Genomic DNA, 15,481 nt, shown 5'->3' with positions numbered 1-15,481 from the left:
ATAACCTGGAGACAGACCGACTCTCTGTGAACGGCACCAATGGCTATCCCCACTGGAAGGGTCTCATGAGTCACGTGTGGCGGCAGAAGGGGTCTGCCGTCTATCGCCTCAAGAGCCAGTGGGGAACCTCGAGGCTGCAGAGGAATGGAATTGGCGGCAACGAACACTCTATCAATGAACAAACCACCAGCACCAGAGTCCACCAACGCCTGGGTCGTCACCGAGCCCCCGACCCAGGAAAGGACAACCGTGATCAGTGGTTTGTCAACACGGGAAACCGGGGACGAGGAGACTCCACCCAAGATCTGCCCCCGACAGGACCTCAGGTGCGAGCGTTCTCCCGGACGGTTCGGACATGCCAACCGAAAATGCCCACCGAGACCACAGTACATGCATCGGCCCTCGCGTCTCCGGAGTACCCTCTCCCCCTCAGACAGGCGAGCAAACCCCCGCTGCATGGGTTCACCCCCAGACAAGTCATCCCCAGGAGGCGTGGGAGGAGAGGGAGGCACGGGTGGGACAGCAAACGTAGGCGCCAATCTGTTAGGAGACCTCCGCAGGCTCTCCTTAAAGGAAGGTCTCTCCCTGAGTCTGGTGTCAATCAAAATCAGGAAAGAAATAAGAGACTCGAGCTCCACTGGTAGGTCCTTAGCTGCAACCTCATCCTTCAAGGCATCCGAGAGACCATGAGAGAAAGCAGCGACCAGAGCCTCATTATTCCAGCCCACCTCTGCTGCCAGGGTACGAAACTCAATGGCGTATTCAGCTACGGATCGTGAACCCTGTCTGATGGACATAAGGAGCTTCGCAGCAGAGGCAGCACGAGCCGGCACATCGAATACCTTCCGAAGAGAAGCAACAAAACCGGAAAACTCGGCAACCACCGGATTGTTGTTCTCCCATAAAGGGCTGGCCCAGGCCAAGGCCTTGTCCGAGAGCAGCGAGATCAAGAAGCCCACCCTTGATCTCTCAGTAGGAAAGGCATGTGGCAGCAACTCGAAGTAAATGCCCACCTGGTTAAGGAAACCTCGGCACTGAGTTGGCTCTCCCCCAAAGCGCTGTGGAAGGGGGGCAGAACCGGTCATACCCTGAAACACCACAGGCGCAGCAACAGGTGTCAGGGTAGACTCTGGCGCAACAACCGGAGCGGCAGTAGGAGCGGGCCCAGGAGCGACAACCGACCCATCGGCAACGGAAGCTAAATGAGCCGTGCGTTCAAGCAGGGTTTGCAACGCCACAGCGAACCGAACCAACAGGTGATCCTGCTGATCAAGTCTGGCAACCAGCGTAGGTAGCGAGGATGGCCCTGTACCGTCAGAATTCATGGCTTGGTCCTAATGTCAAGGAACCATGAACCAGACGTACAACAAGAGATAAGTGGAAAATAAGAAGGTTTTATTGAAGAGCAAGCCGTAAGCAAAGTCCGAACGGATGGCTAAACCGAAGCAGGGTCTTGCGGAGACAGAGGTCAGGAACCAGAAGGGTAGTCAGACGAAGCCAGGAACAGGAACCAACGGGGTAGTCAGACGAAGCCGGAATCAGGAACCAACGGGGTAGTCAGACGAAGCCGGAATCAGGAACCAACGGGGTAGTCAGACGAGGCCAGGATCAGGAACCAGAAGCAGCAGCAGTCTTGGAAGCATGTGAACACAGGAGGACCAAGCAAGGAACTGAAGCCACAGACCTCCTATATATATGAGCTGGGCATCCAGCTCCTCCCAGTGGGAAGGAGGAGCCGCAGGGTGGGAGGCTACAAGAAAACCCAGAAACCAAGATGGCCGCCAGCACATGTCAAACGAAGGGAACAGCAAGGAGGTAAGACCATGACAGATTTCCACTGGTCGAATGTCCATTCCTTGTGTTCTTTAGCCCAAACAAGTCTCTTCTGCTTGTTGCCTGTCCTTAGCAGTGGTTTCCTAGCAGATATTCTACCATGAAGGCCTGATTCACACAGTCTCCTCTTAACAGTTGTTCTAGAGATGTGTCTGCTGCTAGAACTCTGTGTGGCATTGACCTGGTCTCTAATCTGAGCTGCTGGTAAACCTGCGATTTCTGAGGCTGGTGACTCGGATGAACTTATCCTCCGCAGCAGAGGTGACTCTTGGTCTTCCTTTCCTGGGGTGGTCCGCATGTGAGCCAGTTTCTTTGTAGAGCTTGATGGTTTTTGTGACTGCACTTGGGGACACTTTCAAAGTTTTCCCAATTTTTCGGACTGACTGACCTTAATTTCTTAAAGTAATGATGGCCACTCTTGCTATAATACAAATTCTAACAGTCTATTCAGTAGGACTATCAGCTGTGTATCCACCTGACTTCTCCACAATGCAACTGATAGTCCCAACACCATTTATAAGGCAAGAAATCCTGCTTATTAAACCTGACAGGGCACACCTGTGAAGTGAAAACCGTTTCAGGTGACTACCTCTTGAAGCTTATCAAGAGAATGCCAATGTGCAAAGCAGTAATCAAAGCAAAAGGTGGCTACTTTGAAGAACCTAGAATTTGACATATTTTCAGTTGTTTCACACTTTTTTTTGTTATGTATATAATTCCACATGTGTTAATTCATAGTTTTGATGCCTTCAGTGTGAATCTACAATCTTCATAGTCATGAAAATAAAGAAAACTCTTTGAATGAGAAGGTGTGTCCAAACTTTTGGTCTGTACTGTATATATATATATATATATATATATATATATATATAGTGGGATGCGAAAGTTTGGGCAACCTTGTTAATCGTCATGATTTTCCTGTATAAATCGTTGGTTGTTACGATAAAAAATGTCAGTTAAATATATCATATAGGAGACACACACAGTGATATTTGAGAAGTGAAATGAAGTTTATTGGATTTACAGAAAGTGTGCTATAATTGTTTAAACAAAATTAGGCAGGTGCATAAATTTGGGCACCACAAAAAAGAAATGAAATCAATATTTAGTAGATCCTCCTTTTGCAGACATTACAGCCTCTAAACACTTCCTGTAGGTTCCAATAAGAGTCTGGATTCTGATTGAAGGTATTTTGGACCATTCCTCTTTACAAAACATCTTTAGTTCATTCAGGTTTGATGGCTTCCGAGCATGGACAGCTCTCTTTAAGTCACACCACAGATTTTGAATTATATTCAGGTCTGGGGACTGAGATGGCCATTCCAGAACGTTGTACTTGTTCCTCTGCATAAATGCCTTAGTAGATTTTGAGAACTGTTTAGGGTCGTTGTCTTGTTGAAAGATCCAGCCTCGACGCAGCTTCAGCTTTGTCACTGATTCCTGGACATTGGTCTTCAGAATCTGCTGATACTGAGTGGAATCCATGCATCCCTCAACTTTGACAAGATTCCCAGTCCCTGCACTGGCCACACAGCCCCACAGCATGATGGAACCACCACCATATTTTACTGTAGGTAGCAGGGGTTTTTCTTGGAATGCTGTGTTCTTTTTCCTCCATGCATAACGCCCCTTGTTATGGCCAAATAACTCAATTTTAGTTTCATCAGTCCACAGCACCTTATTCCAAAATGAAGCTGGCTTGTCCAAATGTGCTTTAGCCCACCTCAAGCGGCAGTAGCGTCCCGGTTGCCATGGTTACCGATCGGAGCCCCAGCGATTAAACTGGGACTCCGATCGGTACTCTCCACTGCCACCAATAATAGGGGGGGAGATTTTAATTAGGAGGGGGAGGGAGGGGAGAGGGCCCACTGGCCACCAACGAGTTAACTACAGGGGAGGGAGGGGGGGGGCCCACTGGCTACCAATGAGTTAACTACAGGGGAGGGAGGGGGGCTGGCCACCAACGAGTTAACTACAGGGGAGGGAGGGGGGGGCCCACTGGCTACAAATGAGTTAACTACAGGGGAGGGAGGGGGGCTGGCCACCAATGAGTTAACTACAGGGGAAGGAGGGGGGGCCCACTGGCTACCAACGAGTTAACTACAGGGGAGGGAGGGGGGGGGGAGCTGGCTACCAACGAGTTAACTACAGGGGAGGGAGGAGGGGGGCCCACTGGCTACCAATGTGTTTTCTTGTGTTGCAAGAAAAAGTATGTGAACCCTTTGGAATGATATGGATTTCTGCACAAATTGGTCATAAAATGTGATCTGATCTTCATCTAAGTCACAACAATAGATAATCACAGTCTGCTTCAACTAATAAAACACAAAGAATTAAATGTTACCATGTTGCTCTGGACTCACTAGTCCGTATGGATGAGTTAGGCGCTGTAGATTCGGGATCTGCTTCGGCCTTCTGGGGGACTTGGGACCCATGGAACCAGTTTCGCTCCTCCACATCGTTTCATGACTGGCTGACGACGGGTGTTTTACCGGGTAACGGCTCTTGAATACTATACTAAGCAGAACCTCTCTATTCTATACTTCTCCTTCCCTTCCTCCTTCTGTTTATGTCTTGTCTTGGTCTGTTGTGTCTTGTGATGTCTCTCCCTGTCCTATGTGGTTACGGGTCTGAAATTTGGAGAACATATGCGGTGTGTGCTCTTGGATTCATGTCCGGAAGCCCTCACGGGCTTGTTATGTGCAATAAGGGTTCTGTAACGCTAACCTTAGTATGTACCACTGCCTCAGACCTATTTATGTGAACAGTTTATGACCTTTGTAGTGTGCATGTATACATATTGGATATATATGTGCGTTTTGCATTTGTACGCTTTAATAAAATAATGATTGAACCATAAATGTTACCATGTTTTTATTGAACACACCATGTAAACATTAACAGTGCAGGTGGAAAAAGTATGCGAACCCTTGGATTTAATAACTGGTTGAATCTCCGTTGACAGCAATAACTTCAACCAAACGTTTCCTGTAGTTGCAGATCAGACGTGCACAACGGTCAGGAATAATTCTATACCATTCCTCTTTACAGAACTGTTTCAGTTCAGCAATATTCTTGGGATGTCTGGTGTGAATCGTTTTCTTGAGGTCATGCCACAGCATCTCATTCCGGTTGAGGTCAGGACTCTGACTGGGCCACTCCAGAAGGCGTATTTTCTTCTGTTTAAGCCATTCTGTTGTTGATTTACTTCTATGCTTTGGGTCGTTGTCCTGTTGCAACACCCATCTTCTGTTAAGCTTCAGCTGGTGGACAGATGGCCTTAAGTTCTCCTGCAAAATGTCTTGATAAACTTGGGAATTCATTTTTCCTTCGATGATAGCAATCCGTCCAGGCCCTGACGCAGCAAAGCAGCCTCAAACCATGATGCCCCCACCACCATACTTCACAGTTGGGATGAAGTTTTGATGTTGGTGTGCTGTGCCTCTTTTTTTCCACACATAGTGTTGTGTGTTTCTTCCAAACAACTCAACTTTGGTTTCATCTGTCCACAGAATATTTTGCCAGTACTGCTGTGGAACATCCAGGTGCTCTTGTGCAAACTGTAAACGTGCAACAATGTATTTTTTGGACAGCAGTGTCTTCCTCTGTGGTATCCTCCCATGAAATCCATTCTCGTTTAGTGTTTTACGTATCGTAGATTCACTAACAGGGATGTTAGCATATGCCAGAGACTTTTGTAAGTCTTTAGCTGACACGCTAGGATTCTTCTTCACCTCATTGAGCAGTCTGCGCTGTGCTCTTGCAGTCATCTTTACAGGACGGCCACTCCTAGGGAGAGTAGCAGCAGTGCTGAACTTTCTCCATTTATAGACAATTTGTCTTACCGTGATCTGATGAACAGCAAGGCTTTTGGAGATACTTTTATAACCCTTTCCAGCTTTATGTAAGGCCTCTTTCACACTTGCATTGTCCGGATCCGGCGTGTACTCCACTTGCCGGAATTTCACGCCGGATCCGGAAAAACGCAAGTGAACTGAAAGCATTTGAAGACGGATCCGTCTTCAAATGGATTTCTCTCCATTCAGAATGCATGGGGATAATTCTGATCAGGATTCTTCCGGCATAGAGCCCCGACGATGGAACTCTATGCCGGAAGAAAAGAACGCAAGTGTGAAAGAGCCCTAAGTCAACAATTCTTTATTATAGGTCTTCTGAGAGCTCTTTTGTGTGAGGCATCATTAACATCAGGCAATGCTTCTTGTGAAAAGCAAACCCATAACTGGTGTGTGTTTTTTATAGGGCAAGGCAGCTGTAACCAACACCTCCAATCTCACCTCATTGATTGGACTCCAGTTGGTTGACACCTCACTCCAATTAGCTCTTGGAGATGTCGTTAGTCTAGGGGTTCACATACTTTTTCCACCTGCACTGTGAATTTTTAAATGGTGTGTTCAATAAAAACATGGTAACATTGAATTATTTGTGTGTTATTAGTTAAGCAGACTGTGATTGTCTATTGTTGTGACTTAGATGAAGATCATATCACATTTTATGACCAATTTGTGCAGAAATCCATATCATTCCAAAGGGTTCACATACTTTTTCTTGCAACTGTATATATTTGTATAGGTTAATCATGTCCCCCCTTAGACGTCTCTTCTCAAGACTAAATAAATTCAATTATTTTAATCATTTTTTATAACTAAGACCCTCCATGCCCCTTATCAATTTAGCAGCTCTCCTCTTTACTTTTTCCAGCTGTAGTGCGTCCTTTCTTTGGACTGGTGCCCAGAACTGAACTGCATATTCCAGATGAGGCTGCACCAATGCTTTGTAAAGTGGTAATATTACATCCCTGCCCAATGAGTCCATGCCTCGTTTAATGCATGACAATATCCTGGTGGCCTTAGAAGCAGCTGATTGACATTGTATGCTGTTATTTAATCTACCATCTACAAGGACACCCAAATCCTTCTCTGTAAGTAACTCTCCCAGTGTTTCAACCTAGGACATATGAAGCACAGAGATTATTACTACCAAAATGCATGGCTTTACATTTATCCACATTGAACCTCATTTGCCAAGTTGATGCGCAATCACTCAGAGTGTTCAAGTCAGCTTGTAGCTTATAGACATCTTCCATAGACTGTACAGTACTACATAGCTTGGTGTCATCTGCAAAAATAGAAATGGTGCTATTAATCCCATCATCTATATCATTAATAAGTAAATTAAATAATAGAGGGCACAGCACTGAACCTTGGGGTACACACCACTTATAACTCAAGACAATTCTGAATAGCAATCATTGACCACAACTCTGTGGATACAGTCCTTTAGCCAGTTTTTTATCCAATTACAAGCTATACATTCCAAGCCCATAGACCTTACTTTACCTATTAAATGCCTATGAGGGACAGTATCAAAAGCCTTTGCAAAATCCAGAAACACTACATCCACAGCCACCCCTCTGCCCAGGCTACTACTCACCTCCTCATAAAAACAAATCAGGTTAGTCTGACAACTTCTGTCCCATGGTAAACTCATGTTGGTTATCACTTATAATATTATTTACAGTCACATATTCCTGTATATAGTCCCTCAAGAGTCCTTCAAACATTTTTCCCACAACGGAAGTTAAACTAACTGGTCTATAATTACTTGTGAAGGTCCTAGTCTAGATCCTTTTTTTAATATGGGCACCACATTTGCCTTACGCCAATCACTTGGCACTGTACCAGTACCTAGAGTATCTTTAAAAATCATAAACAGGGGCACAGCAATGAATGAACTGAGCTCTTTAAGCACTCTTGGGTGTAATCCATCTGGACCCGGAGTCTTGTTCACATTTACGTTATTTAACTTATCTTGGACCATTTCTACATTTAGACAATTGAGTATATTACTGGATGTACTAACAGCCCAAGCACCACAGATATCAGCTCCTTTCTCTTCTTTTGTATATACAGAGCTAAAAACCCATTTAGTAACCCTGCCTTTTCCTTATCTTCCTTTACCATTATTTAGGGCAGCGGTCCCCAACCGCCTGGCCGCGGCCAAGGACCAGGCCATGGAAGATTGTTTGCCGGACCGCGGTGATCAGGGCCGTTTTTAATGTGGTGGTAATGAAGCGCTTCCATTATGGAAGCGCTTCATTAGTACAGGAGGACCAGGAAGCGGTGAAGGATCTGTACTCACCGCTTCCTGGTCCTCGGCTCGGCTATCGGCTGTGCAGGGCTGCACACAGCGTGAGGTCACTCTGTGACCTCACACTGTGTGCCGCGATACACAGCAGACAGCAGGATGAAGAGGATCGCGATGGTGACCAGGAGAAGGAGAGGTGTGTTTTTGTGTTTTCTTTTGCGCTGACATAAGGGCTGATGGCTGACCTGGGGGCTGACATGGGGCTGACATATGGCTGATGGCTGACATAAGGGGCTGATGGCTGACATAAGCGCTGGGGGCTGACATGGGGGCTTATAGCTGACATAGGGGCTGGGGGCTAACATATGGCTGATGGCTGACATAAGGGTCTTATGGCTGACATGGGGGGCTGATGGCTGACATGGGGGCTTATGGCTGACATTAGGGCTGGGGGCTGACATATGGCTGACATAAGGGGCTGATGGCTGACATGGGCTGAAGGCTGACATGGGGGGCTGATGGCTGACATAGGGGGCTTATGGATGACATGGGGGGCTTATTGCTGACATAAGGGCTGATGGCTGACATAAGGGTCTTATGACTGACATGGGGGGCTGATGGTTGACATAAGTGGCTGATGGCTGACATGGGGGCTTATGGCTGACATAAGGGCTGGGGGCTGACATATGGCTGATGGCTGACATAAGGGGCTGATGGCTTACATGGGCTGAAGGCTGACATGGGGGGGCTGATGGTTGACATGGGGGGCTGATGGCTGACATGGGGGGCTAGTGGCTGACATGGGGGGCATGATGGCTGAGATGGGGGGCATGATGGCTGACATGTGGGGCTGATGGCTGACATTGGGGGGCTGATGGCTGATATAAGGGCTGATGGATGACATAGGGGGGCTGATGGCTGATATGGGGGGCTTATGGCTCACATGGGGGGCTGATGGCCGATATAAGGGCTGATGGCTGACAAGGGGGGTTGATAGCTGACATGGGGGCTGATAGATGGCTAAAGGTTTGGGGGTTGATCTGAGGCATTGGGGATCTGATCTGAGGTCTGATTAACATTGGGAGTCTGATTGCTGGTCTGACCTGAGGTGTACTGAAAAAAAATACATTCTTATTGTTCTACTCTAAGACCAATGTGCATCTTATAGGGCTAAAAATGTTTCTATATTATTTTTTCAGTGTTTATATCCCTTTGAACTTCCACCCATAAGGTTTCCACACCCTCACCATCCTCACTCACAATTGCTTCTTTCACACTTGTCTTCAGATCACTCCTCACATACAGGCACACGCCACCACCTTTTGTATTGACCCTGTCTTTCCTAAATAGTGTAAAACCCTCAATATTTACAGCACAGTCAAGCGAAAAATCCAACCATGTTTCAGCCACACCAACTACATCTATGTGTTCTTCTAGTACCATAGCCTCCAGCTCCCACATTTTGCTAGCTAGACTTCTGGCATTTGTGAAAATACATTTTTAATTACTATTACCTGTAAAGTGAATATCTAGGATTTTTGGGTTACCTTGGTTGATGTTTGTATGTAACAGGTTCTTGTTACCAGCAATTTTATTTTTCATTGGTGTATAGTTATGCCCAGTCTACACTAGCTCCCCCCTTATTAGTATGATGTATTAGTTTGCTGCCACCTGCTGGTGAACCAGGCATATTACATGTTATAAACATTAGAAATGCACAGTGTGGAGGACCTGGAATAAATATATAAGATTACTTTATGTTAGACCATTAAGGACAGTAGCAGGGTGTAGGAGTGGCAACATCACTCAGGGGTGTTACACATCACAGAGAAATTTCAGTGCAGTTTCAATAAGGGTAAGTTCTGTAGGATCGCTTGCCTAGACATCTCTTTTACGCATCTTTACACCAATGGCTCAGTCAGATTCACAGTATCCTTGTCCTAGAAATAGATGTCAGGGCCATTTTTACGGGTTACCAAAGGTGGGGTATAAGACTTTTATACAACAAATATGCTTTCCTATTCATGGATCCCTTCAGATGTTGACTTCTCTGTCTAGTAGTACCTAGGCTAGCGGCCTCATTCATGACTGTGCTGCCATAGGACGTACAGAAAATTAGTTTTTTTCTACATTTTTATATTTGGTATTAAAACACAGGAAAAGCTATAAATACTGTATGTGGTATCACTGTAATTAGAGATAAGCGAATCGAATCCCACAAAGTGGAATTCGATCCGAATTTCAGAATAAATTAGATTCACCTCGAAGCCGAATTTCCTCGTGCTTCGTGTTAGCAAACTGATTTAACCTGAAATAATGTAAAAAACAAAAAAATTTTAACTTACGTCCTGCGTTTGCTCGCAATAGGCAGCTAGCCTCCATCTTGATTGAAGATCCCGGCCAAAATCCCACATGTGGTGACATATGCCGTCACCACGCTGGCTGGCGTGATGACGTAATCTCGCTTTCCGCAAGATTTTTGCTCCAGATCTTCAAGCAAGATGGCGGCGGCTGCCCTGTCGCGAGGTGGTAAGTTTGATTTTTGAGGGGTACAATGACGGGGGCGGCGCTATTGCAGCTCCCGGTCATTGTACCTGCTATTTACAAAAAAAAATGTGCTTCGTGACAAAGTAACTCATCACAAAGCAAATTTATTTTTTGTAAAATTTGGCAAGTCAGCCAAATCGAACTTTTCAATTATTCGCTCATCTCAATATAATTTCTTGACATTAGAAATTACTGTTTGTTCTACAAAAAACAAGCCCTCATACAGCTATGTAAATGTAAAAATAAAAATTTTATTGCTCATGGAAGGCAGGGAGTAAAAAATGAAAAATCACTGTCCTGATGAGTTGTGTGTTGCAATCTTTTTCAGGACGAAACTTTTCATACGCTTTCCCCGTACTTTATTTTCCACCGTGGATGCATTTGAATTGAGAAAGCATCAGTTGGGTAATAGTCACTAAAACCTGTCATTCTCACTATAAGTTTCATCATTGGCTATATTACACCATTATTAGAATGATTACTATACTTTACATTTTCGTTTGTATTTTTTGTATTTCTGCCCTCAATATGCTTTTCTTCTTTAATTTTTAGTTTCTAAAATCCAAGCCAAATACAAAGGGTGTTTAGGAAAGAGAGCTTTTTTGAAAAAGAAGAAAGCAGGTACAGTCACCCCTGGATTCTGTTTTTATTTCCTTACTCCAGTAACTTGTTCTTTTATAGATGCCTATATTAGTGTGCTGGTAAGTGGTTCTGGATTTCATTATTTGCAGTGAAACAAGTAGTGCTCTGTTTCGATGAGATTAGGGGCCAAAACCTATAAGCGCAACTCCTCTCTATGGCTGCTAGCCACAGCCTACCAATAAAGTTCAGATGCATTGATGGGTTTCTTAAGTTGTACATACTGCTCATTTTGGATTGCACATGCTGCTCACATGGAAACAGCATTTACATAATACACCAATATTAATCCATGGGGGGAGGATAAAAGTCATGCAACGTTTGTCTTATGTCTGTTGCACATGGGAAATTGAAAATGCCTGCAGAATGCAATAGAACATAGTCAACTAGCCTGCAACTTTCATGGGATGGTAAGAGTTGTAGTACAACAGATGGTGAGTGACAGGTTGCAGGCTGCTCAGCTATAACAGCATGTGTGAAAATGATGTCTCATGCTCCCTCTTTCACAATTTGAGCCCAATGAATTCTGGCATTGTCATCTTGGACTATGCCCGTGCCATCAGGGAAGAAAAAATCCATTGATGGAATAACCTGGTCATTCAGTATGTTCAGGTAGTCAGCTGACCTAAATCTTAGAGCACATACTGTTGCTGAACCTAGACCTGACCAACTGCAGCAACCCCAGATCACAGCACTGCCCCCACAGGCTTGTACAGTAGGCACTAGGCATGATGGGTGCATCACTTTATCTGCCTCTCTTTCTTACCCTGATGCGTCCAATCTTTATGCTCCCTAGCAAATTGAGGCCTTTTTTTCTGGTTTGCCTCACTGATTAGTGGTTTTCTGATGGCTACACAGCTGTTCAGTCCCATTCCCTTGAGTTCCGTTCCCACTCTTACTTTAACTATTAAACATAGCCCTGAGTTCTGCTGTTATTTTTCTTCGATTTGATTTTACCAAATGTTTAAGTGATCGCCGATCACGATCATTCAGGATTTTTTTCCAGCCACATTTCTTCCTTGAATACGATGGGTCCCCACTATCCTTACAGTTTTTAATAATGCGTTGGACAGTTCTTAACCCAATTTTAGTAGTTTCTGCAATCTTCTTAGATGTTTTCTCAGCTTGATGCATGCCAATGAATTGACCCTTCTCAAAAAGACTAACATCTTTTCCACGACCACAGGATGTGTCTTTTGACATGGTTGTTTAAGAAATGAGAAGCAACTCATTGCACCAGTTGGGGTTAAATAACTTGTTGCCAGCTGAAAGATAATCGCCAATGCAGTAATTATCCAATAGGAGGCTCATACCTATTTGCTTAGTTAAATCCAGGTGGCGACCTTTTTTTTGGACAGGCAGTGTAGATTGTAATAATGCAACCCCGGAGATCTCAGCCTTGTAGAGTGAAGGCAGTGTGTAGTAAGGTAACGAAAGCAGTGTGTAGTGAGCCCCCACTACCAACCTTCCAGGAAGATTTACAAGTGGATTAAACCCATCCTGTTCACCTTCTAGAAAAGCCATTTAGAATAAGTCCTGGAGAGCCAATTAACTTGTTCAATAGGATATTTTTTATTTAACCCCTTAGTGACCAAGCCTGTTTGGGCCTTTATGACCAAGCGTTTTTCTTTCTTTTTTCATGGTCTCGTTCCAAGAGCTATAACTTTTTTATTTTTTCGTCTATATAGCTTTATGAGGGCTTGTTTTTTACGGGACAAGTTGTAGTTTTTAATGGCACCATTTTGGGGTACACATAACTTTCTGATTAAGTTTTATTAACTCTTTCTGGGAGGGAGATGGGGAAAATAGCAATACTGCCACTGCGTTTTTACATTATAAATTTTACGGCGTAAATTTTTCGGTACAAATAACATAATATCTTTATTCTCTGGGTCAGTACGATTACAGTGATACTAAATACTTATAATTTTTTTTACGTTTTACTACTTTTTTCCAATAAAACCCCTTTTATTAACCAAAAAAATGATTTTGCATTGCCACTTCACAAGACCCATAACGTTTTTTTTTCTTTTTCTATGGAGTTGTGTGAGGGCTTGATTTTTGAGGGACAACTTGTATTTTTCATTGGTATCATTTTGGAGTAAATGGCGCTTTTTGATCGCTTGTTATTACGTTTTTTTCGGTGGAAACTAAGAATAAATTAGAAATTCAGTCTTTTTTTTATTTTTATTTTTTACGGCGTTCACCATAGGGGATAATTTATGTAATATTTATGTAGTCCGGGTCGTTATGGACGCGGCAATACCAAACATATGGGGGATATTTTCTTTTTGCAATTTTTTTCATTGAGAAGCGTATTTTCAATGGAAAAAAAAGCATTTTTTTTATTTTATGGAATTTTTTTATTTAATAAATGTGTATTTTTTTATAATTTTTTTTACTACTTAAAAGTCCCACAAGGGGACTATAATATACAGTATTTTGATTGCTTTTAAAATGTAATGCATTATCTCTATAAGGCATTACATTTCAATAGCAATGCTATTCAAACCTTGACCAGCAGGCTGCGCCAGAGAGGCACAGCCTGCTGGAGAGAACTGAAGACAGGCTCGGGGCCCTGATCGGAAGCAAGGTAAGCTTCCGAACACATCAGCACCCCGCAATCTTATTTTCGGGGTGCTGATGGGAGACAGAGGGAGTCCGCTCCCTCTGTCACCACTTTACATGCAGCGGGCGCCATTGCGCCCGGCATGTAAAGGGTTAAACAGCCCGGATCGGCACTTCTGCCGGTCCGGGCTGTTAGAGCAGGGTCCCGACTCTCATGTGAGAGCAGGGTCCTGGCTCTAATGTGAGAGCCGGGTCCGTGCTCCCCGCTGCACGAGGGATCCGTGCAGCGCTTAGACCGGGCCGCCGTAAAAACACGGCGGCCCAGCCTAAGGCCACTTAGTGACCGCCATAAAAACACGTATGGGTGGTCACTAAGGGGTTAATCTGAGGTTAATAATATAACAATTAGTAGAATTAAGAGGGGATTCTGACCAGGTTAAACACATATAACTTCAATTATCTCCTACCTAATTAGCTTGTGATATGGGTTTCACATCTGATAAATCCATCTTCAACAAAGCTGAATACGTTTAAGAGATAAAACTTCTGATTTATTTTTTTATTTTATGCACTTAGATAGCCCTGACATATTCCGCAGCGCTTTACAAACATTAGCATTAAGCTGTCCCCAATGGAGCTAATCTAAGCACAATCTAAGTTCCCTGTCAGTATGTCTTTGGAGTGTCAGTATGTCTTTGTTAATAGGTACCTTAACTATAAATTCCAGTGCACTATTAAATTCAACATGGAGCCTGTGTTCATCCCTAGAGCATGATAGAGTTGGATAAAATAAACTGTATGCACAGTAGAATGAACAAAAAACTGCCTAAAATCATCAAAAGAAATAAATATGCCTTCTGTTACTGAGTTCCAAAAAAAGTTTAAAAGTTTGTGAATTTCAATTGTGTATAAGATAAGGAGCAGTTAACCAGTACAGTACATGTACGGCACTGGTGGACGTGACTTAAAGGGGTTATCCCATCTTAGACAATGGGGGCATATCGCTAGGATATGCCCCCATTGTCTGATAAGTGCGGGTCCCACCACTGGGACCCGCACCCACAAGGAGAACGGAGCAGAGAAACTGGAGGAGGGCGCACTGCTCATGCGCAGCCGCCCTCCGTTCATTTCTATGGAGCCGCCGAAAATAGCGGTGCGCTCCCATTCACTTCAATGGGAGAGGCGGGGAGCTGTGCCTGGTGGTGGACGGACCCTGGGAAACCCGGGGTCCTCCAGCCACAACTCTTCCCGGCTCCGTTCTCGTTGTAGAGGTGGGACCCGCACCTATCAGACAATGGGGGCATATCCTAGCGATATGCCCTCATTGTCTAAGATGGGATAACCCCTTTAAAGGGGTTGTCTCACTTCAGTAAGTGGCATCCATCATGTAGAGAAAGTTAATACAAGCCACTTACTAATATATTGTTATTATCCATATTGCTTCCTTTGCTGGCTAGATTCATTTTTCTATTACATTATACACTGCTCATTTCCATGGTTACAGACCACCCCTGCAATCTATCAGTGGTGATCAAGCTTTTTTGTCACCTTACATCACAAAAAGTGTAATACCAAGCAATCAAAAAGTCATATGCACCCTAAAATAGTACCAATCAAATCATTATCTCATCCCGAAAAAAAAGAGCCCCTACATAAGACAGTCGCCCAAAAAATAAAAATGCTAAGGCTTTCAGAATATGGAGACACTAAAAAAATATATTTTTTCAAAAATGCTTTATTATGTAAAACTAAAACAAAAACCCCAAAAATGAGTCATATTTGGTATTGT

The 15,481-nt window shown here is 44.0% G+C and overlaps 1 protein-coding gene across 1 annotated transcript in view; it reads left to right on the top strand.

Annotated features, from left to right (window-relative positions):
• Nucleotides 1-15,481, top strand: part of MYO1H (myosin IH) — a 157,396-nt gene that overhangs the window by 103,063 nt on the left and 38,852 nt on the right. The window contains exons 20-21 of the mRNA XM_044273928.1: nt 10,814-10,890; nt 11,038-11,106. Coding sequence (XP_044129863.1) covers nt 10,814-10,890; nt 11,038-11,106 — 146 coding nt within the window. The remainder of the gene's footprint in view (nt 1-10,813; nt 10,891-11,037; nt 11,107-15,481) is intronic.

This window comes from Bufo gargarizans, unplaced genomic scaffold (genome assembly GCF_014858855.1).
Source record: "Bufo gargarizans isolate SCDJY-AF-19 unplaced genomic scaffold, ASM1485885v1 original_scaffold_1345_pilon, whole genome shotgun sequence".
Taxonomy (NCBI): domain Eukaryota; kingdom Metazoa; phylum Chordata; class Amphibia; order Anura; family Bufonidae; genus Bufo; species Bufo gargarizans.
This window is presented reverse-complemented; position numbering and strand designations above follow the sequence as displayed.